Source organism: Netta rufina, assembly GCF_964035555.1.
Source record: "Netta rufina genome assembly, chromosome: 25".
Classification (NCBI taxonomy): domain Eukaryota; kingdom Metazoa; phylum Chordata; class Aves; order Anseriformes; family Anatidae; genus Netta; species Netta rufina.
In genome coordinates, this window is record NC_140149.1 from 4,597,994 (window position 1) to 4,619,714 (window position 21,721).

Genomic DNA, 21,721 nt, shown 5'->3' on the forward strand with positions numbered 1-21,721 from the left:
CTCATCGCTCTCCGGTTTCGTTGGACAAGCGGCGAGAGAGAGAGGCCGGGCATGGAGCCCCGGGCCTGAGGACAGCCGGACAGACACAGCCGGACAGACAGCCGGACAGCCGGGCAGCGGCTCCCACCCGCCCGCCCCCCCCTCCCCTCTAAACGGGCGAGCCGGCGGGCGGGGGGGGGGGGACACCGAGGGGACACCGAGGGGACATGGCACCCGGCTTCGTCTCGGCGACCCCCAGGACACCGGCAGCCGGCGGGAGATAGAAGGAAAGGGAGAAGAAAAACCCTAAAAAAAAAAACCAACAAAACAACCCAAAAACAGCGGCGGGGAGGGGGCACCGTCTTCCCCCCCCCCCCCCCTCGGGGCTCAGCCCCCTGCCCTAGGAGCACCTGAAAGCTCCCCTGAAGCTTTCCTCGCCCTGCAGACCCTTTTTCCCCCCCCTTTCCATCTCTGGGGGCACCTGGGGAAGCAGCTTTCTTCTTATTATTTTTTGGGATTTTTTCCTTAAACAATTTCCCCCCCCCCCCAGCTTCCCCTCCACTTCCGTGGTCTGGATATTCTGAGTGACTGCAAGAAGAGTTTGGGATTTCTTTTTTCTTTATTTTTTTTTCCTTTTTTTTTTTTTTTTTTCTTTTTCCTTGCCCTCGAACTGAATTTCTCTGTGCATGCCTCTTCTGGAGCGAGGCTGGAGCCTGAACCTCGGTGCGTGTGGGGGGCCGAGCCTCAATAATATTCCTGCACTAAGAATAAAATGTAAAGTGGATAATACGACTTCTTGCCAAAGGCTCCAATGAGTGGCACACAGTCCACAATCACGGACAGGTCAGTATGAAATGAGTTGTGTTTTTTTTTTTTATGAAGTTTAGGCTCTGCCTGGCACTTGCGTCCTGCACGTTTTGACTTCGGTGACGGGAGGAGAAAATGGGGATTAAATCGTATTTCTGGGAATCGGGATCAGCACGGCCCTGGGGTGGCAGGCTGTCAAGGCGCCGGGGTTCGCTTTGGAGAATTTCAAGTCCAACTGCTTTCACGCCTGCCAGGGCTTCTCGTTCTGCTCCCAGCTCCCAGGCCGGCGCGGTGCTGGTAGGAAAACCCAGGGGAACCGCTCCTGCGCCAAGCAAAGCAGGAAAAGCAGCACGAGTTTAGGGCACGGCTGAAGTCTCGAGCTGAAAAGCTGAGTCGAGGACACGCTTGCTTCTCAGCAGGTCAAGCGCCGTAGCCTTGCACGGAGGTCACATCAGGTGAGGGCAGGAGGAGCAGTCGCCGAGCAGGAATGGTGCTGGTGGCTGCACGACCGTAGCAGCCAGATTTTTCCTGCCCGAGATACCTGCTCGGGCCTCTGGGCTCCCCTGCAGGTGCTGCCACGTGCATTTTGTTAGCAGGCTGGGATTCTTCTGCTCCGATGCTGCTGAGGCAGGTGAAAAAATGTGTTTTGTACGTTGAGGGGAAAAAAAAATCCAGTAGGAAACTCCTTCAGTGCTTTGGAGATGGAATTTTAGATATTTTTTTTTGGTGAGAAGGAAAAACAGCTTGTTTTGATGCTAGCAAGCAAACCCAACTTCTCTTTTATTATGGATTTCATTGAGTTTTCCATTTCTGTGAGCATTTGGTGGTTAAGGTACAAATGTGTGTGCGAGGAAGGCCTCGCCTCTCGGGCCTTGCACGACCAACGCGAGCAGCTCTGGCACAGGAGGTGAAGCAGGGCAGGGACAGGGATGATGCTTCTGGGTGCCTGCGAGCCCTCGGAGATCCCAGGTGTGGGCAGAGAAGAGCAGAGGTAACTCCCGTTTACACCTTTTTGCAGAGGTTGAGCAGGACAGCGAGGAGCCGCGTCGAGGCGGTGTTTATTTCTGTGCTGTTCTCAGAGCAGCGAGACTTTGAGATGAGCTGCGTAATATTTTTGTAGCAGCAGAGGAGGTGAAGTTGTTGCTGGCTGCAGGGCTCCTTGCTGTTTCAATTCACTATTTTCTTTTTTTTTCTGTTTGTGGTGTGTGTGTATGAACACTGCAGATATTCTGGAGTTGCAGGACGCTTTTCTGCATCAGGCAAGACAGTGGCAGTGAAAAGAAGGTGATGTTTCAGTGGCTTTGCAAGAACATTGTACTCAAGAGCATATATCTTAAGGCAGGCTGTAAGATACCAGAAGGAACAGCAGGATTTTGGTACCAAGAAGCAGTTGTGTTGCATGGGAGGGGGAGCACGAGGACAGGGAGTTACATTTGCTTGTTAGTGAAAACAAAATACTTTCCATTATCGAACTGGAACAGCCAAATTAAAACTGTGGCAGAGACCAAAAAAAAGAGAAAAGTCTCTATTTTCTTTTCCTTTTGGTTACGTGGGAGCGCCTGTTTCCGTTCGGTGACCCGTTAGGGTTTTGGTTCAGGTGACTTTTAATGCCGAGGATTTTGTAATGCTCCCAGGCTGGTGGGGACGGGCTTGGGTTCCCATTGTGCCCAGGAAACCTCCGTGCTGCCTCTTTAGGTCCCGCTCTCAGGCTTGGAATGCGAAGCAGGTGCAATATAAATAAACTCCGAGCTCCTGGTGTCACTGGATCCGCACGGCACGAGTCATCTGACGTGTTTAATGCTCCCCTTATTTCCCGGTGACCTTCCTTGGTGCCACCGAGTTGGGAACTGCCTTGAAAAGAAACCCAAAAACTCAGCTCGCACCTCTGCCAAATGGCATTGGGAGCATAATGGGGCAGCATGGGCCTGCGTTTTTCTCCATATTAGCTTTCTGTAGTTGCCTTTTGCGTGTGTGTAGCTGCTTAAGACAGCAAATACTTCCTTTTGTGTCCCGTGGGGTGAAAATGAAATGAAATCCCATGGCTTTTGGTAGCTCTTTGGCGTTCCTGGTGTCCAGGTTGCACTTGTCCTGTCCCTCACGTGCCCTTTGGTGATGAGGTCGTGCAGGGCACTGAAGTCTGCAGAAATGAGGAGGAATTAGGAGGAATGGCTGTTTCTGGTGCTGCTCTATAGCCAGGATGATAAAGGAGAGATTTTCATTAATTGGGAACTTTTTTTTTTTTGGTCTCATGGTGTTTTCTTCCTTTTCCCAGCAGATTTTAGTAGCTGCCCACCTGGCACAGGCCCTTCCTGGTCAGCTTCTTTGCTTTTGGAGAAACATGCAAAGGGTGCAGGCAGAAAAAAAAAGGATTAATTTATGAAGTAGCACTTGAGATTTAAGAACATATGAGATTTAGGAATACCTGGACAAGCAGAGGGTATCCTAGGACAGCCATGGTGGCTTCTGCTGCTGCTGTGAGAGCTGCAGACCCCCAGGCAGTGCCATCTACTTCCCCTTCTTTCTTTCAGGATGTTCTTGTACTTTGTCAGCTGCTTTTCATAGCGCTGGTGCCCAGCGGACCATATCACACAGTTCATCCTCAGCCTTATTGCTCTGCCACCTTGTCTGTAAACATTCACGCCCTCTCAATTTAATCTCCTGGGTTTCCTCAGAGGCCTCCCGGGGTGGCATTTATCTTGCTTAAAACGTGGTGAGATTTTGGGTGGGCACCTGTATTTGAGCTGGGTTCAGATTGCCGTCGGGGTTGAAGGAAAATGGGTGAGGGGACCCGGAGCACGTGGGTGAGACCGAGTGCCTCCAGCTCAGGGTTTAGGATTTAGGAGGGAGCTGTGCCTGTTAGCCTGCAAATTCACAGAGTTTTGTCCTCGAGCTTCTTCGTTACTGCTCTCACCAGGCTGGCTCCTTCACAACACAAACTCCCAGCACCCAGCGTTGCCGTTTGGGCAGGGGGATGCTTCCCAAAGTGCCCCCTTGCCTCGCAGCAGAGCTCTGCAGCCGCCCTGGGCGTTGCTCTCTGCGTGGCAGGCGACACATGGCCGGCCGAGATAAGGCTTTTATTCTCCGCAAGGACGTCCCGGAGCTGGGATGAAACCCAGCCCTTCGCAGGCCCCGGTTGGCCGCCGAATGATGATCACCACTGGGCTGTATCCTGTTATGACACTAAAGAAACATTTGTGTGCGATTAATATTTTTTGCCTCGCAGTTAACTCTATTTTTCTTCCTGTCGCCGGTCCAAGCGCTGCAGAGCGAAGCAACTGCACGGCTCCGGGACTCGGCCGAGGTTTCTCCCCGCTTGGTGAAGCCCTCTGAAAGCAGGGATGCTCTCGGGTGTCTTTTTGGGAGACCCGAAAAAGAGCGGTTCCCATCGGAGGAGCTTTATTTATAACCCTGCTGTAGTTTCTGTTGCTACGATTGGAAAATAGGAGAGGTAGAATTTACACGTAATTATCCTGAGAGAGGCTTTTAATTGCTGATTCGCTCCTCGCTTGGTACTAAAATAGGCCCTAATTGTTTCTTATCTGCTGAGATGCACTTTCGCTGTCTTTGGCTGTTTGCAAGTCCCCTGGTAATTGGGGCTTCTTTAACCCCGTGGTGGGGGAAGAAAGCAGATTTTCTTCACCAGGGTAAGAGTGAGAACTTCTGAAAAAGTCACAGCTCACTGTCACCGAGCAGCTAGGTGCTGTTACTGTGTGCTTTCTTAATTAGGAGAGTTTGTAAGATTATTTAGGGAAAGCAGGCTGCAGTGAAACATCCATTTCTATTGCCTAAAAAGCGTGATTTTAGGGCTGAGTGTCCCTGCCCATGCAGGTTGCATTTAAATAATCTTTAAGGTCCCTCCCAGCCCAAACCATTCAGTGATTCCCTGATAATGGGCATCACAGAAAATGCTGTTTTCTCTCTGTTTCACTCTGTAAATCAGCAGTTGACATCATCGGTGCGTAACCTCCTTTTTTATTTATTTCTTTTTTTTCACTGAAGCTGTCAGAAGGGGCTGCTGGCTGTGATGTTTACTACAGGCTCGGAGAGAAGCGAACGCTACCAGTTGGTGCTGCATAATGTATTAGGGTTTTTACTAGAGACAGAAGTTGAGGTGAGCTTGATTTTCTAGTTTTGAATAGAGCTGTGGGCGTCGTGATTATTTGGGTGGAGGCAGGAATGATATTTCATCTGTTAGCCCAATTGTATAATTCTCCCTGCACACAACTCCTATTATGGCATTTATTAGTGTTTCAAATGGGCAGATGGGGAACCGGACCGAGATGTTGGCTAGTTCAGTTTCAGACTTTATAAAAAAAAAAAATCTTGTCCGGATCCGCAGGAGTCAGGGCCCGATTCGTTTAGCTGCAGCAGTACTTAGCAGAGCTAATTATGGAAAGCCTAGAGGGCACGGGGGATTGCAGGAAAAGCCTGGAGAAAGGGTTTGGTGACCAGCTGAGCTCTGCAGATAGATACTGGGGCTGCCTCTGCCTCCCCGTTTCTTCCTGGGAAAAACATTTGCACATCGGAGTGCTTCAGGGTCACGGTTTGCTTTGGTGATGTCTGCTGCTGTCCTATAAAGATCCCTGGTAAGAAGAGGGCAACTTGGAGCAGTTCCCCTAGGACTGCTGAGCTCCGTGGGTGTTGTTGGTCTGTGTCCTTACACCAAGCTTTGTAAACCCGACCTCTGTGCTGATGAGCGTGGCACGTTTAGGGGAAAAGTTTGTTGGCCCTAGGAAGACCGCTCGGTGCTGCTGCTCCCTGGTTGCTCTCAGATCCATTATACATCAGGCAGTAAAAATAGTGATTGAGGCATTGAATTTAGGCATTGGAATATTATGTGGCAGCCCATCTGAAGGTGATGGAGAACAGGGATCACACCTGTACCCATTATTTTACATGTAACTATATCCCAAGATCTTTTCGGGTTATTTCAAGAAGCAGGTCTCTGGGTGAATTTGTGCTCAAAGTGCTTCGTGTGAATGCCGTTTGCTGAGTATTTTCAGTGTTTCTTGCTGCCCCAATGCTTTCCTGAGAAGCTCTGGTGTATAACCACTGGGATTTCTGCCACCAGCTCTTTTTCCCCCCCGAGTTCTGGGTGGCATCGCTTCCCTCTCAGGGGTTACAGCCTCCATCCCCCACCCTGGCCAGCAGCGTGGTTATGCAAAGTGTCTCAAAGAAGTAGTGTTTGCCTTGGTCTGGAGACTGAATTCTCCACTTAAACCTCTAGGTGGTCCTTCTGGGTCACCGGGGAAGTATGTTGGCTCTGCTGCTTGAAAGATAAGCTTCGGTTTTTTGCTTTCAGGGCTTTAGCCTCCAGGTTTCCCACTTAGTACCTCTTTCTCCCCCCTGAAAATTGTTGGTGGGAGGCTCAGTGATGCATCCCGTCTGTATTATCCTGGAGTTTGCAGGCTGGGTGATCCGAGGTGCAGGTAACAATGCTCCTGGGAGCATTTGGAAGGCTGCACAAATATTCCTATAAGCACTCTTTTTTTCCTGCACTCTCTCTAATCCTGATGTTTTACCTACCTGGAGAAAACCAGATTTTGCTCCAGTAAGAGACACCAGGAGCACTAAGAGAAAATAAACCTGAGTGCATGCTTTCAGGTAGGTGATCCTGTGTTCTGTTCTGTTCTGTTCTGTGGCCCTGTTCTGGATAATTACTAGGTGGAAAGAACAGAAATGTTAGTTCATGTCTCAGCTTGATGAAACTAAGGGTCAGGAGCCTGTACGTGGATAATGTCTCAACGTAAGGACAAGGGAAGGAGTAGCAGAGGTCCTGGTTAAATGAAAAGGGATAAAAGACCTGCAAGAATGTACGAAGGATAAAGGCAGGATACCAAGAAAAGGTACAAAATAGGAACAGCGCATTTAGAAAAAGGCAGGAAGAAACACGGTTTACTTTTTTTTTTTTTTTTTTTTAAATTAAAATAAATACATTAAAATGACAGGAAAAAGCAGCGTCCTTATTTTATGTTGAAATGTAAGCATAATTATAAATAGTATAAACAAAACAAACAATGTTCGGGCTGTGACATTCCCAAATAGTCTCCTAAGCGTCGCTTGTGCTTTGTTATTATTCTGCATCCTTTTCTTGAGTATTTTCAGCGTTTTGTCTGTTTGACTTTTAAGACCAATGGGCAGGAACCCTTCCTTGCACAGCGGCACCGCTTAGCGAAGTCTGGTAAGTCAGAAATGATGCTGTTTACATTTGCTGGCAAATGCTTCAAAATTATCTGCGGGGCTATTTTCAGCTTTGTTTTGACAACGCTGAAGCTTGTGGGGCTCCGCGATGCCCGTCGGTAAGGGACCTCGTGAAACCGGGCGCTGGAAAAAGCAAATGAATGGTGTCACTGCCGGGGCCGAATACGTGAGCTGGAAAAGACCCGAAGGCACAGCATGTGAGTTCCTGTGCTCCCAGTAATTGGGTTGTAAGCCATCCGAATCGTTGTCACCTTGGTTAGCCGGGTGCTGTCGAAATTCCTGCTGACGGTAGGTGCTGGCCTAGAACGTGCTTAGGTCCTGTCTTCTAAATGGTTCAGAAAAATTCACGTTTTTAGGATGAGAGCTGCCCAAAAGATGGGCTGAGCTGCGTGAATGGACCAGAAAGGGCCTCTTTTGTTGGCTACAATGACGTTGAAGTGTTGATGTTGGGAACTTAGGCGAGCATCCCAGGGTATGGGAGGTCTGGGTTGCGTGCAGTTGGCACAAGAAATAGGGTTTCTGCCAGGGCAAGGCTTGAATTGATTTCAGTCTGCTCTTGAAGTGTATATGAGGAGTCTGCAGAAATGGTGGTGGAAACCTGTCTTTTTGTCCACGTCCTGTTCCTCCTGGAAACCGTGAGCAGCAGCACAAGTAATCCCGTTGACGTGAGAGGCTGCTTTGGCTTCTATTTGTAAACTGTGAGCCTCGGTTTTGTGGTATCGCAGGCAATCACGTTACCAAGAGCTCGGTTGCCTTCCCACCACGAACCAGTAACCTAGGAAGAGCCAGGTGCTCTTTCCTGGAGTCCTGAGTGAGCTGCAGTGCTGGAGGAGCGTTGGAAGGCTTCGGTGGGACCTGAATTGACCTGCGCAAGCATTTCCCAGTCTGGAGGACGAGACCCATCTGAATAAAGCTGCAGTCTGCTCCAGGAGAGGTACAGGATTGGGAGTCCACCCCTCCCATAAACATACAAGCTCCGACCTGCAAGCCTCCCTGAAGGATCTGATGGCTGCTTGCAAGTCTTTGTACCGTGTTATGATAGTGGCTGTTGGTGTAGCTTGTTGGCAGCACATCAGACGAGGCGGCTCCTCTCGGTGCTGCTGTGGCACAGAGGCACCATCGCCTGCCCCCGATGCGCCCAGCTGCAGGAGGGCACTCCGAGGAGCCGGGAGGGGGGTTAAAGCCACCAGGAGAGCGTCGGGGAAAAAGGGGGAGAAGGAGAGAATCGAGAGAGAGGAGCTATAACGAGCACGGAGCAAAAGGAAATAGGAAAAAGCTGCAGCGTAAGACATGCGAAAGTCAATAGGAAATGAGTGAGAGGGAGAGAAACGGGAGAGGTGGTGGCAGCGGCCAGATACGAGGGAGGTTTCCTGCCTGTCGCTGCCTCCCGAAGGCACACGCCAGCAGCAGAGGGCCAGGACCTGCTGCGTAAGGCAAAAAAAATGACAAACGGTGCCAGGACCACAGCCCTGCTGACTGCTGGGGGGGGACGGGAGGTGTTTGGTGCCTGGGTACCCCCCTGTTCCTGCAGGAGGGTACTGCGGTGCCTTCCGAAAGTGTGCTCTGCTCGCAGTGCCAGCAGTGCCCCGTGGCAGTATCTGAGCCGTGCTGGTGGCAGTTAGTCTTGTTCTTTGGGTACGTGGCTCTCAAAGAGGAAAATAATGTGGTTTTCTGAGCCGTGCAGATAAGGCAGCTCTTTCCACCCTCTGAAAAATTATTATGCACAGCCTGAAAGGAGATGACGACTTCAGCCAAAAGCAAGTCGCTGTTCTCAGGTCTTAAAAGTGTGTTTTTTTTTTTTTTCACTGCTGCTCCAGAGCACGTAGCCATCTGACCTGTCTCGGGCAGCATCATAACAACTTTGGGAAAGGTAGTCAGGGGGTGCTGTAAAAGAGAGGAGAGGATGAATTTGTACGATGTGAACTCCTGAAATGATGGGGTGAGAGGGAGCGACGGCTCGCCAGCAATACCTGTGTCAAGGAGAGGAGTTCTTAGACAGCTCGGAGATCTCGCAAGCTGGCAATTTGTTCCTGCTGTATGTTGAGAGACACAAAATGATAGGTTGTGGTTTGCCCTGTGTAGTCCCTGTGGTTTCGGCAGCGGAAGTGGTTCGTGTGGGTGCAGATCGGATCTTAGCAAACCGACGAGCTCGATCATTTTGGCTGATGGAGGTGGAATGGGGATGCTGCAGAGAAAGCCATCCGCACGCGTGGGGTTTCCCTCGGTTCTGTCGAGGCCGTGCCAAAGTCTGCAGGGTGCTGCTACCACGGACACCTTCATCACGGGCTTCTTTTCTCCCTTGGAGATTCTGGAAAGTGCCTCGTGATAGTTTGGGGATGGACACGGGCTCGGAGAGAGGTTTGCTTGGTGTCTGGTCGAGTCGCTGCAGTGGCAGGTGCCGTGGTGTATGGGTGCACCGATCCTCTCTCCGCAGCTGGGAAGTACAAAGCAGCCTTCAGATACTCCGGAGAAATCCCAAATTTTGTGCTCTGCAAAGTTCTCTGCAACATTCAGCCCGCTTGCATTACGGACGTTGCTATGAGAAGAAAAGCCTGGAATACTTTAAAAAAAAAAAAAAGAAAAGAAAAAGGGAAAAAAAAAAAAGAGCAGGCATGCTTCTCTGTTCTTCCAGCATAGAAAGATGGAGGAATGTTGGTGATAGCTTTAAACTCCGGAGCGGTGTTTACTTTGGATGTTACCCAGTGCAGCTTCAGCTGTATGTATTGCATAGCAAACCTTGACCTCCTCTCCCTTTTCCTTTTAGCAGGCTTATTGTCAGGGTTTGCAGTCGTCGGGGAGATGTTAACGGTGGTTTTTTGGTCTCTGCACCTGTTCACCTGTGCTTCGGCCTCCCTCTCTGTGGCCAGGGCATCAGCACGGCGAGCTCAGGCCAGGAAAATAACTCCTGTCCCTGTTCCTGAGAGGAAGCAGCCTTGCGACAGGTTTGAGTTTGGGGCCGTCTGCAAGCCTAAATGCTTTTTGGCTGGAGTTCAGCCAGATGGAAAGGACCTGCCCCTTTCCCCCTCCTTTCTTTTTTTTTTTTTTTTTTTTCTGAGCAGCGAGGCTGCCTGCTTCCTGCAAGGACGGGAACATCGCGCTGGCTCGGCGCGCTGGAATTCCTGCTCCAGCTGCTGCTGCTGGCCGACGGGAAAATGGCTCCTCCGGATCCGTGAGGTGCTCCCGGAGTACGAACGGGTTTCCATCAGGTGCAGCAGCAAGCGACTTCAGAAATTTGTGCGAGTTTAACGCCCCCAAATGTGCCGGTTCCTGTAGTTTTGTTGGGAAGTCGGAATATATTGTCTGCAAAATGAGCGTTACGCTAGGGTGTAGGGATTTAGGGCTCTCCCTCTGCCTTCCTTTCTCCCTCTCAATGAAATTTCATTTAAATCAAAACCGAAACTGGCTCCAAAAGATCATTTTCAGCAACTAGATAAAGAGGAAAATATAACAAAGAGTATACAAATAATGAGCTTTAAAGAAGGGGGGGGGAGGAGGAAGATTTGTAATCAGCTGTGAGGACAGGCACAGAGGGGCTCTGGACACTGCACACAAGGAGGGCCCTCCTCAGGGACCTTGCTTATTTAAATCCCTCCATGAAATCTCTTCATCTTCATCTCCAAGTCGCGTTTGGATCAGTTTGCCGTGGCAGTAAATTTAAAACCCACTGATCAGCTGAGAAGTCTACTGAAGGATCAGGAACCCCAAACGCAAAGCTCGTTTCCTGCGGGATCTGAAGAAGATCTGCCCGCGGGATCCGTGAGTGCCGCATCCTCCCTTTGTCTCCATCACCTCTCCAGCTGTGGCCACGCTGGGTTTAGCTGTCAGTCCGCATGAGTCTGGCAGGAATAACCCATCTGGGGGCAGCCCCTTGGCACCGAGGAGCACTTGGGCTGTCGCTGCGGCCCCGGGATCTTTCTCTCAGTGGCAGCCAACCCAATGCGGTCGCGTGATAACGCCCAGCAGCAAATGAATTTCGTCTTGTAAGGCTGCGCCCCTCCTCTGCTCTCCCCCTCCTCTCCCTCTTTTCCATCACGTGGAGATGTTTGCTTTAGATAAAGCACCTCTGGTGACATCCTCGTGCTCTCCGTGCCGCGCGGGGTCTGGTTGCAGATATTCCCTTCTGGAACCCCGGGCAGAAAACGCCTTGGAGGAATCGCCTTACTGCAGGCGGGGCGTAAATGCATAGAAAATATTTTCCTTCCTGATGCAATGCCCTGAGTGCTGATGTTCTCCATGCTTTATTTTCACGTTTTCTGCTTCCTTGCACACGTGGGATCCGAAATCATTGCAGCTGCCTGCTGTGGTGCTGCACAACGTTTTGTTTCATCCACCGAGGGCGTTTGAAGGCAAACAACCACTGATGGGTAGCCAACGTGTTCAGTACTAGTGGGAATCGGAGAGGGAGGGCTGTGTGTTGGCATTTAGGGCATGCTTTGATCCAGCACTGAGGGGGCTGCGGGTTTCTTGCAAGCATGGATGGCTTTCAGCCGTAGCTGGTAGGACGGGCGAGTGCTTTCAGGTTTCTGTAGGCAAGGTGCGTGTGTTCCCTGCTGAAAGGGAAGTGCTAATTGAGTATATTTGATCAAATGCTCTCAGAGAAATAGCTGCTGTTGTTGTGTTCGGATTTGCTGGGCTGCAGAGCTGCTCTCCCTGCAGAGGTCAAAGCAGGAAGCCTCCTGCCTGGCGGCAGCGGTGCCCAGCTGGTGAGCAAGGACGAAGGAATTCGGGTGAATCACGTCCCGGGCCCCATCAAGGTGTAGCCCTGCCTCATCGAGGAAACACACCGTCATAATTACACCGGTGTAACGAGCTCCGTGAGCGCTCTGGGTTTGGGATTGGAAAAGAAAACTCCTGTAATTACAGTGGTAAAACTTTCCTTGAGAGATCCCAAACCTTCAGTTTCTTCCTGACCCCTCGCGTGGCTCCGGTGGCGTGCTGTAGGCACGATGCTCTGCTCCGATGGGGAGATGGAGGGCCCTGGAAAAGACTGCTCATTATGCATTGGCTTCAGGGCAAAGGAGAAATTGTCAATAGGACGGACTCTGAAATAAAATTAGTTCTGGGGAAGCTAAAGCAAACTGGGATTTGGCTCCCAGACGATGTCTGGAAATACCGCAAGCTCGCAGCATCAGTGCTTGTGCTCCCCTTGTCGTGCTGAAGCAGTGGGAGGATGAACGTAGGTGGTAGTGCCTTGAGGAAATGGATCTCTGCGTTTTCAGAGTCTGGGGCTGTGAATACAGGTACTGCCTTCTGCTTTTGGTTTTCGTCCTCCTTTCAGCATTTGGAAACATGAGGCTACAAATGGGGAACACAGGAGTGATAAAGCAGTGCTGACTGTCACTGATGGGATTGGAATTGTGATTCATATCCTGACATTTTGGGTCTTTGTTGTAGTACGAAGCTGGGGAGAGCTGAAATCTGCAGTGATTTGAGAAGGATCAGCAACAGTTCCTGGGAAAGAATGAGTCAAGCTCTTTTTTTTTTTTTTTCTTTTCCCGGTTCTCGGTACGTTGTGAGCAGTTGGTAGAATTTATTAGGCCTCAGAGTATTTATTACTGAAAACTTCCTGCTCTAGAGCATTCCATAACAAGGTGTTATCAATGCTAAAACCGTGTTATTGGTCTTGCTTTTTATCTCTGTAGATTATAACACAATTTTAGCGACTGTGTTCAGCAGCTTGCTGTGAATGAAGTAGACTTTGTCTGAGAAAATGGGGCGTCCCTGTTCTCATTTTCCTCCCTTTTGAAAATGTGAGCTATACAATAACTGCTTGTCTCCCTCTTTGATTTAGTATGCTGCTTTGGCATTGATTCACATTTGAATTTAGTGGCTGGCATAAATTTTGTATTTTGGAGCTGTTTTCCCCCCCCGCTATTGCAGGCTGACTGAAATCAGTTGAACTTACTTCAAAGGCAGGATAAGCAAAAATTTGTTTTTATACGGGCTGTTTCAAAATGTTTAATGGCTTCTAAAATTGCTCGTGGTAAAAAATTAAGGAAGGAAACAGTGTGACCTTTAAATGAAGCTCCATATATCCCATTTTCCTATGCCAGAAGTCAGCCCGGACAATGAGAGATTGAACGAATTAGGGTTCGTGTTCATAAAGGGTCTTTTGCTTTTTGCTTTTGCAGATAGGTATTTTTTTTTATTTGCATCACAGATTGAACAGACTTTACAGCTGCCTTTTAATCAGTTTCCATATTTGAGCCAAAACTCTTACTTTAATTACTGTCTGTTGGAAATCGAGTAGCAGTTGTGTGTCACAGCAGAAAATGGTGGGTCCTTCTGTAATTCATTTCCTTTTGGTTAGCAGATCTTTACTTCAGCAAAACCTCTTATTAAGAAATGCTTAAGCTTGATAATTGTGCTTGGAGTTGTAATGACTTTGGCGTTTTCTTAAAAAAATATTTTTTAGCAGTGCTTTTTGCCGAGAGTTAATGCAGCCGTGCGTTAAAAACAGACAGATGTGGTTCGGTCTTGCAGTGATCGACTCTAAAGTCGGTTGCCCGTCTAATCCCAACGTGTGCTGATAGCTGCTGCTGGGCATCAGCTGGAGCAGAGGCAGAGGATTTGTGCACTGATACCTCCGTGGGGTCATGTCTCGAGTAATAAATTGGGAGCTGTTGTGTTTTATCCTCCACCCCTATTTCTGTACTTTTCCACCCCGCTGAGTTTATCTGCTTTTCCAGTATCTAAATCATCCTTGCTCGTTTCTTTCTGGGTAGTTCTCCTCTGGAGCTTGTCTTACGTTTGATTTCATCCCCTTGTTTCCTTTCAGACAGCTTTCAGTTTGAATTTTGCCTGGTTTGAGTTTTTGCCTGGTGGGTGTTAGAGTTTCGCGTAGCAGGTGGTGAACCTGTGGCCACTGCTGTGCTTAGGAAGTAGAGGCATTTTTTAGGGTGTCCAGAATCCTAAAAGCTTTCGGGTAACTCATGTCAAACTACTCTGAAACCTGGAAGTCTGCAAATCTTTTATTTTTTTTGTCCATTGGAAGTGCTCAGTCCAGCTTTCTGTCCCAATCCATTTTATGCACCAAGTGTCTGTGGCTTGTCCTCAGCTCCTTGCATCGCCACACAGGCATCTCTTCCTAATCTTTAAAAAATAAAAATTAAAAGATTGCAGATTTAAGAGGGGTCAGCATCCAGCCCACGGACACGGGCGGTGGGAGACGGAGGTGGGTCTGGAGCAAACCTCAGGAGTGCACAACTTGAAAATAAGGCAGCAGGCGTGGAAGAGGTGTGGTTTCAGTGCCTGAAGTCACAAGGAAGAAGTGTCGTGGTGTGTGAGGGATAATTCTGACCCTTGTATAAGAACAAAAATTGGAAGTTTCGTGTGCTGCTACTCAATCAAATGGATTTGCACCGAATAAACGTTCGCCTTGCTTTCCACCACTACGGTGAAGTTCACTGGCTCTGATCTCTCCGCAGCTTCTTGGTGGGGTATTTGCATGCTGACGAGCTGCCTGCTATTTTTGTGCTTGGAAACACACAGCTGTTTCTCAGTTACATCCAGAAGGTGCGGGCGATCTAGTGGGCTCCGTGTTCTTGCGGTGTCTTGCTGAAAGAGGTGAGCTCTCCTGCAGATCTTTGCCTGTACTCTCAGATTTATTCTCTTAAAAAAAAAAACCAACCCTATGCTAACGAGGCTTTTGCAAGTTCCTGTTTATTTAAGATGAGGGGATATCTTTTTGTTGCCTTATATCAAAGATAGGAAAAATCAACATCCTGAGCTCGCAGCGCATGGCTCTGAACCGTGTCGAGACCCCTCGGTGGGGCAGCTGGACGACCCTGCTGCCCATCACGATGATCCCGGGGGCTAAGGAGATGTCATAGGGAGCTTTCTGTACGTTGATGTGCTGTGTTATAATCCTAGGGGCTCGCTGATGCGAGATGCACGCCTCTCTGCCCGGTATGCTGATGGTGTTTGGACTGAATCCTTTTTCAGGACCGGATTTCTTCATCCTCTCCGAGCTTCTCCTAAATAGTGAGAGGTTTGGCGCCCCGATGCTCAGCCCTGGGGTGTTGAGGCATTGCGTTTCGTGGCCCACACTCCTCCCGTGATGGCAGGGATGAGATGTGGAGCTCTTTTTTGCCGCACGGATGCTGTTTGCAGGGGTGTGGAGCCTGTCCCTCGGGGACCACTTTGCTTCCGCTGTAGGGAGCTCTGGGAAGCTGCTCTTTTCCCATGCCTGGCTCCTTATTGGGGTAAAGGTCTGTGAATGCCGCATAAATATTTACCATATCCCATCCTAACCAGCTGAGAGCTGCTGATGCTGTCATTTAGCAACAAGGAGAGCTTTGCAGGGCGTGTGGTTTGTGCATGAGCAAGAAGCAATGGGGTCCCTAATCAATAGAAAGCCTTATAACTTCCAGTGTGATGTGTTAGAAGCACTTAAAAGTAAATTTTCGGTCTGGATATTTCGTTAAATTGGCTAAATGAGGAGCATCTGCTAATTCTTTCACCGCCTCCCCTGTGTTCATAGGAGGTGTTTATTTAAATGGTGATATTCCATCTACAGTCCCAGCCGTATCGTAGCTGCCTCTCATTTCTTCTAAAAAACTGGTTGTGCCAGACGGTCTTCCTAGCTTTTTTGGTCAAAGATTTATTTTATTTTTTTCCAAGCTGTTTTCTTCTTCTGTCCTGTGGCTGACAGAGTAGGGCGGGAAGGAAATCTGGGAAATCAGAGTAGGAAGCAAGATAGAAGCTTCCATTCCTGAACCTTTCTTGTTTTTACATTGTTTCCTGGCAGCTGCGTTGGGTCGGACTTGAAAGGAATGCATTGTGTTGCTTTTTTTTTTTTCTTTTTGCAAAATCTCTAGATAAAATATAAATCAAAATTAATACAGTCAAATTATAAGCTTGGTGTGTACCGAAGCCAAAAACTGCAGCCAACTGTTGGGTCTTGCGTCACCGGGCTGTGTGGTTCTGTGATGGTGCTGGATGATAATCCCAGGGAAAAATCAGTTTTTTCTCTGCCCATCCCTGTCGTGAGCGAGTCCAGAACTTTGTCTCAAGTGCTGATGCGTGCCACATTTGTGGGATTTTGATCCTGGACGTAATCTGCTACAAAAGATGATGGTTGGTGCTTCAGGAAGCAATGTTCTTCCAGAAATTGGGTATTCCAGGAAAGGAGCAGGCTCTGGGCTGGCTCTGCTTCCCCCGGCCTCCTCGGCGCTGGTTTTGCAGTGGGAAGGAAACCTCAGAGCAAGAAGCGAACAAAAGTGCTGGGAGGCTCAGGAGTTAGAAGCTCATTCCTGTAATAGTTTTCCAAAAATGTTGCTGCTGTGTCCTGGGCTTAAATCCCTTCTCTACTCGATACGGTGAGATTTGAGTATCTTCACAGTGTTTATGACTTCCTTGTAATTCAGAGGAAGCTGCAGGACCTATTCCTGAAGCTTTTAGCACTGTTTCATGGTACAAATGCTTTTTTTTCCTTTACTCACTGACCTGAGGGGCTGCAAACCAACGACTTCACCTCCAAATCTGGAAAAGCAAGCACGGAGTTTTGCAGGGAGGTAATAAATCCTACCCTACAATGTTATACCTGTTGTTAAGGTTGTAAAGCAACTTAAAGATGTTAACCCAGTGGTGTTTTGCTCTCGTATGGCAGGGAAACTGAGGCACGCAGCCGTGAAATGTGGGTGTGTGTGGAGGGGAGTAGAGCTGGGAATAGGAACCTGGTTCTGCCCATCCGTCCCAGGCCCTGCTTGTTGCAGGGGACAGCAAGTGAATGAGCTGCTCTGAGCAGTGAAAAGGGGGAACGCTGTGTTTTAAGCAACATGCAGTTTGCTGAAGTCAGGTAAATCCTCCTGCTCACGGCGTTTCATCAGTGCTTCATTTACCGGTGAGCATTAGGGACACAAGGTAGGAAATCTTCATTTTAAAACATAAACCAGCTTTCAAACTCCCTCTGCTTTGAAACTCTCTTTAATGTCTCAGCAGTGGCTTTTTGTGCACGTGATTCTCGCTCAGGCATGAGTAAAGTGGCGATGAAGCTCTGCCCTGGGATTTACAATGATTTTTCCCTCACTTCCTAAGGCTTTGTGATTCCCTGTTTGCTTAAAAAAGGCACTGGCCATTTTTTTCCGTGCTTTAAGTCAGACACCAGGAGTGTTAAAGGAAGAGGTGCTCGCCAGCGAGTAGCTGAGCAGCTGGCTACTCGCTCTGGTTTTGTTTTTTCCTTTCCTCCAGTTACCATTTTCTTTCTGAGGGCTGGCATTTTCTCGTCTGGTTCGTGAAATTCCTGGAAAATGAAGAGCTGAGCAAATCTTTCAGAGTAAGAACCAACTAAATACAGCTTAGGACTCCTTAGAAAATGACAATGCACGCCACAGGGAGGATGGAAGCATGGAAAATACAAGCTCAGGCTGGGAAATTGCTGCATGTTTAGAGCCGTGGAGCAGATAGGGGTAGGAGTTGATTTCTTTGGCTTCCCGTCTGCTGTGTAATTGTAGCCTTGGTGCAGTTGTGGCTTTGAGGTTATATTTGGTACCAGCACGCATTGGACTGGGCAGCACACGAGTTACGGTGAGTGCACTCTGTAATATAAAAAATCAATCCTGAGTGACTCTTTATTAATATATTAAAGTGATTTGTGCAGATTCATCTGTTTAATAGCCCCCATGATTTGAGGAAGACTTGGAGGTTAGGGGTGGCAATTCAAATCCTCCTCCCCCAGATATTTCCTTTGAATTAGGCGTTTTTTTTGGCAAAGGCTGAGATGGAAATGGTGCTTTTTGGTGCTTTTTCCCCTCTCGTCCTGCTGCGTGTGGCGGCTAACGGAGCGCCAGGCATCGCAGCGCCCGGGGCATGGTTGGAGCCCTGGGAAGATTTACATTAATCAAACACAAACAGACAGTGTAGCGTGAAGAAATTTCTGTCCCGCTAGCAGCGCTCGCAAACTTAATTAGGTTATTGGGGCAGAAAAAGAAAACAGCCCCTTCACCCCTCCGCTCCTTCTTCCCCAGGGCTGGAGCAGCCTCGGAGCCGTACGAGCTCGCTGCCCCCCTGCTCTGACCTCCCGGTTCCCTTCCTGGGATGACAGAAAGAGGCGTGCTTTCATCCTCACCCCCTTTCCTGCCCTCCTCTCTCCCAAAACAACACCGGGGCTCTGTTTTCCTGCCGCTGTGTGCTTCTCAGGTGCCACGCTGGAGAGGGGCGTTTGGAAAACGCCCGCAAACAGGAGGCGTAACGTGGCACGGCTGCGAGGATCCAAGGAAAAATCCGGCTGCGAGAATCCAAACCCTTTGCTCACGTGCCTCATGCGAGGCGATTGCTTTGATCAGGGATCTGATTAAAAAAATTTAAAAAAAAGCAGAATATTTCTGCACATAAATGGCTAGGCACACACGCAGAATGCATCCAGAGGCACCGCACACAGCTACGTGCCTTGCAGGTAGGTGTTGCTCCGTCCTTTGGCAATGCAAAATGTTCAAATCCCAGCTCCCTGCTGGCTGCGCCGCCTGGAGCAGCTCCGCGGAGGAGGTGGGAAGAGGAGAGGTGGAGTTTGGTCCCATCCCTCGAGTGGTCAGCCGGGCAGATGCCTCCCAGGGAGGCTGGATAAAAAATAAATCGGCTTCGCAGGGGTGGTTGAGCTCCTCGAGGGGCTCGGTCTCAGCGTGCCCCCCCTGGGAATGGGCCTTTGGGATCTCCCTGTTCAGCTGTGTCTGGTGAACCAGGTAATAGCTGAGGGTCTTTGTTCCTTTTTTTCTGCGCTCCGTGAATATGCTGAAAGATGAGAAAATAGCTGCCTTGAATGCAGAGGAGAGGGGAAGAATTTTTCTTTCACTATCTGTCGGGAAAAGGAGGGTGGGAAGGTTTAGGTTTTTCTCTTGGATGGCTTTTTTTTGTTGTTTTTTCCTTCTTCTTTCCATTCTTTTAATGGCTGCTGCGTGAACCTTAGTTACTCTTTTGTGTTTCCATTGTACAAATTTGCCAATTAAATATGATCGTCGGGAAAATCCGCCTCGGCATCTCAGCTGAAGAACAAAGGTTTTGACAGCTGGGAAAGAAGCCTTGGGTGTCGATGGAGGCAGCGGTACCTTCCTCCCAGTTCCCCGTGCTGGATTACGTGCACGCTAGCAGAGCCTTCTCGCCAGCAGGCTCAGGGGCTGTGCTTTGATGAGCTGAGAGCTGAGGATATTAAATCCTGGTGCTCAAGAAACCATCTTTGAGGTGCGTTTTTTTTTCCCTGAAAACTGTTTTGTCTGAAATTTTCCTGTTTTTTTGGGATTTTACTGTCTAATGTTTAAAAAATTAAGCGACCCGCATCAGCAGAGGATGCAGGATCGAGACAGCGCTGACACAGCCACCGGGGCTGCTAGCGAGAGCTCCTGCTGATGCAGGGCACAAAGATTTGATGTAAAAAGGGCTTGGCGTGTGCTAACCGCTGCTAGGGCTTCTGTTACACACAGTGTGTCTACATTTATATATATATTTATTGTTTTTTTGGAGTGGGTAAGCTGTAAGGTGGAGAGATGCTCATTCCCCAGGCAGGCAGGTGCGTGGGTGGCTCGGCCACCGAGAGGTGACCCCGAAATCCCGAGGGACAAATCCCAAGGGACAAATCCCGAGGGACAACCCGCAGGTATTGCAATTGGGGCCGGCCCCACAGCGCTGGAGCTGGCGGTGCCCGCGGGGAGGAGGCAGCAGGAGCTGGTGGCAGGGCAGGGGGTGGGGAAAGAAAAGAGCTGATCCACCCGAGGCGTCCCATAGCCCGATGAGCTCTGCACCGCTGCCACGTCTCGAGGGATTTCACTGCCATCACCTCCTGACAGCCGGTAGGTTTCCTACGTGACTGATTTTTTCCTTTCTTACGGCTTTATTTGAAGAGAACCAAGAGGCAAAGGCTCACACAAACGCATCCGGAGACCCTTTAATAGCCGGGTGTTTGACTCATGTTGTTCTCAGGGTCTTGAGCCATGTTACAAGCAGCGGGGCTTCACTGCTGTCTTTTTCTGTTGTTCCTTCCATTTTATAGTAGAAGAAACGGGGCTTGATATTACTGTGAAATCCTAATCCTGCTGCACCAGCCCTTTACGGTTGGTCTCTTTGGATTTATCCTGGGGCTTGGATGAAGGGGAGGATGAAATGCTGGGGAGGAAAGCTGCCTGTCAGTGGCGGCGTGAATTGTTTCACTTTTCACTCGGTGTATCCCGAATCAGTCTTTTGCCTTGTTCTTTACGGGTGAGACCTGCGTTTGAGGGGAAGAGGAAGTAATGGGTCTGTGTGTCACAGACACGGCTTTGTTTTTCTTAGGCAATGCAAATAAGATAGCTGTAACTGTAACTTCGGTGGGTAGCTCAGCTAACGTCTGTGCCGTTCAGTTTACATCACTCACTTTCTTTTTTTTGTAAATTCTGATGAACTGGGACATGCAGTTGGGAAATTTTCCATGGATACTTTTAAAATCAGAGTTTATACCAAGAGAGAATCCCTCCTTGGAAGTGCTGAAGCAGGTAACGCGAAATGTGCAATTAGCTGCAAATGCTTCATTTAGTCTCAGGTAGTTGAGACTCGTGATGTCACGCTGATTTGGTCGCCCTCGGTGTTTGCATCTGCCTTAGTAAAACCAGGAGAATTAGCTACGTTAGAAGCTGAAAGGCTACGAGCTAATAATCCTCTGCACAGGTTAAGCAACGATGTGGTAATGATTTCTTGCTCCTCTCTCTGCTACTGCTTTCGTTTGCCATGTAGTGCGTGCATCCAATTTTTCCTCGGTGTAAATTAGGCCACTGGGAGCACTTTGCCGTTGGGTAGTTGAAGATGTATTAGCTGTAAATTAGTTTATTGCAGCTGGCAAATATTTAGAAGCTTTGCAAAGGTCGTAAGGGTGAGTGTTGTCTGCACATCCTATGCAGGATGGGCGTAGTTTGACCAAAGGTTCACGACTGGGTGGGAGAAGCGAAGGCAGGGCTGAAACTGCTTCGTGGTTGAGTGCTCAGCTTTGAGCTGATAAATTCCTCCTGATGAGCCGGCAGGTCTTGGGTCTGGAGCGTTGGCATTGGGTTTCTGGAGCGGTTGATGCACATTAACCTTTAAAACAAGCTGCCAGGAGAATCCGAGGTAAATCCAAATGAAGGCAAGGTGCTCCTGGAGCTGGTGTCCACCATGCTGACCGCATCTCTTATAGGGGTAACCTTCTGTGCAGTGGGGCAAATAAACTATCCTGATTCCTTTTCAATACCTAAATCCATCTGTGAGGGTGTTGCTGATCTATGTTCTGCTGTTAAGGTTTCCAAATTCCAGTAAAATCGGTATCGAGACCAACCTGCAGCGAGCTGGGGATGAGTCAGATAGGAGCTCGCGGTGCCAAGGAGCAGGGGGACTTAACCTTGCTGGTTCTTCTTTTAAACAGCTCGTGAAAGGCACATTGGAGGAGGGTAAATATGTCTTAATGTGATGTTAAATACCCATAAATTAAAAAAAAAAATGGAGACAGATGGTTTGTCTCTGAAAGCTACAGAGGGAGAAAAGTCCGCTCACCTCTTTGAGTCTACATTGAAAGCTGGGTTGCAAGGGCTCAACCTGTCCTGCATCCCCTGATATTTATGTCAGGTCTCTTTCAGCAGGACCAAGGCTTCTAATTCCGAATTTTTACAGCTACTGGAGAGCAGAACCGATTTCTTACCGGTATCCAGAGCCCGGGGTACGCGTGGGTCCCACAGGCAGTGGAGGTGCAGCGTTCCCGTGCCAGGCACTGTGCTCACTTACCAGAAATGTGAACTCTGGGCCA

At 49.1% G+C, this 21,721-nt stretch overlaps 1 protein-coding gene across 1 annotated transcript in view; it reads left to right on the forward strand.

Moving 5' to 3' along the window:
- Window positions 1-21,721, forward strand: part of ARHGEF12 (Rho guanine nucleotide exchange factor 12) — a 71,927-nt gene continuing 50,206 nt past the window's right edge. The window contains exon 1 of the mRNA XM_084301666.1: window positions 1-822. Coding sequence (XP_084157792.1) covers window positions 791-822 — 32 coding nt within the window. The 5' untranslated portion in view covers window positions 1-790. The remainder of the gene's footprint in view (window positions 823-21,721) is intronic.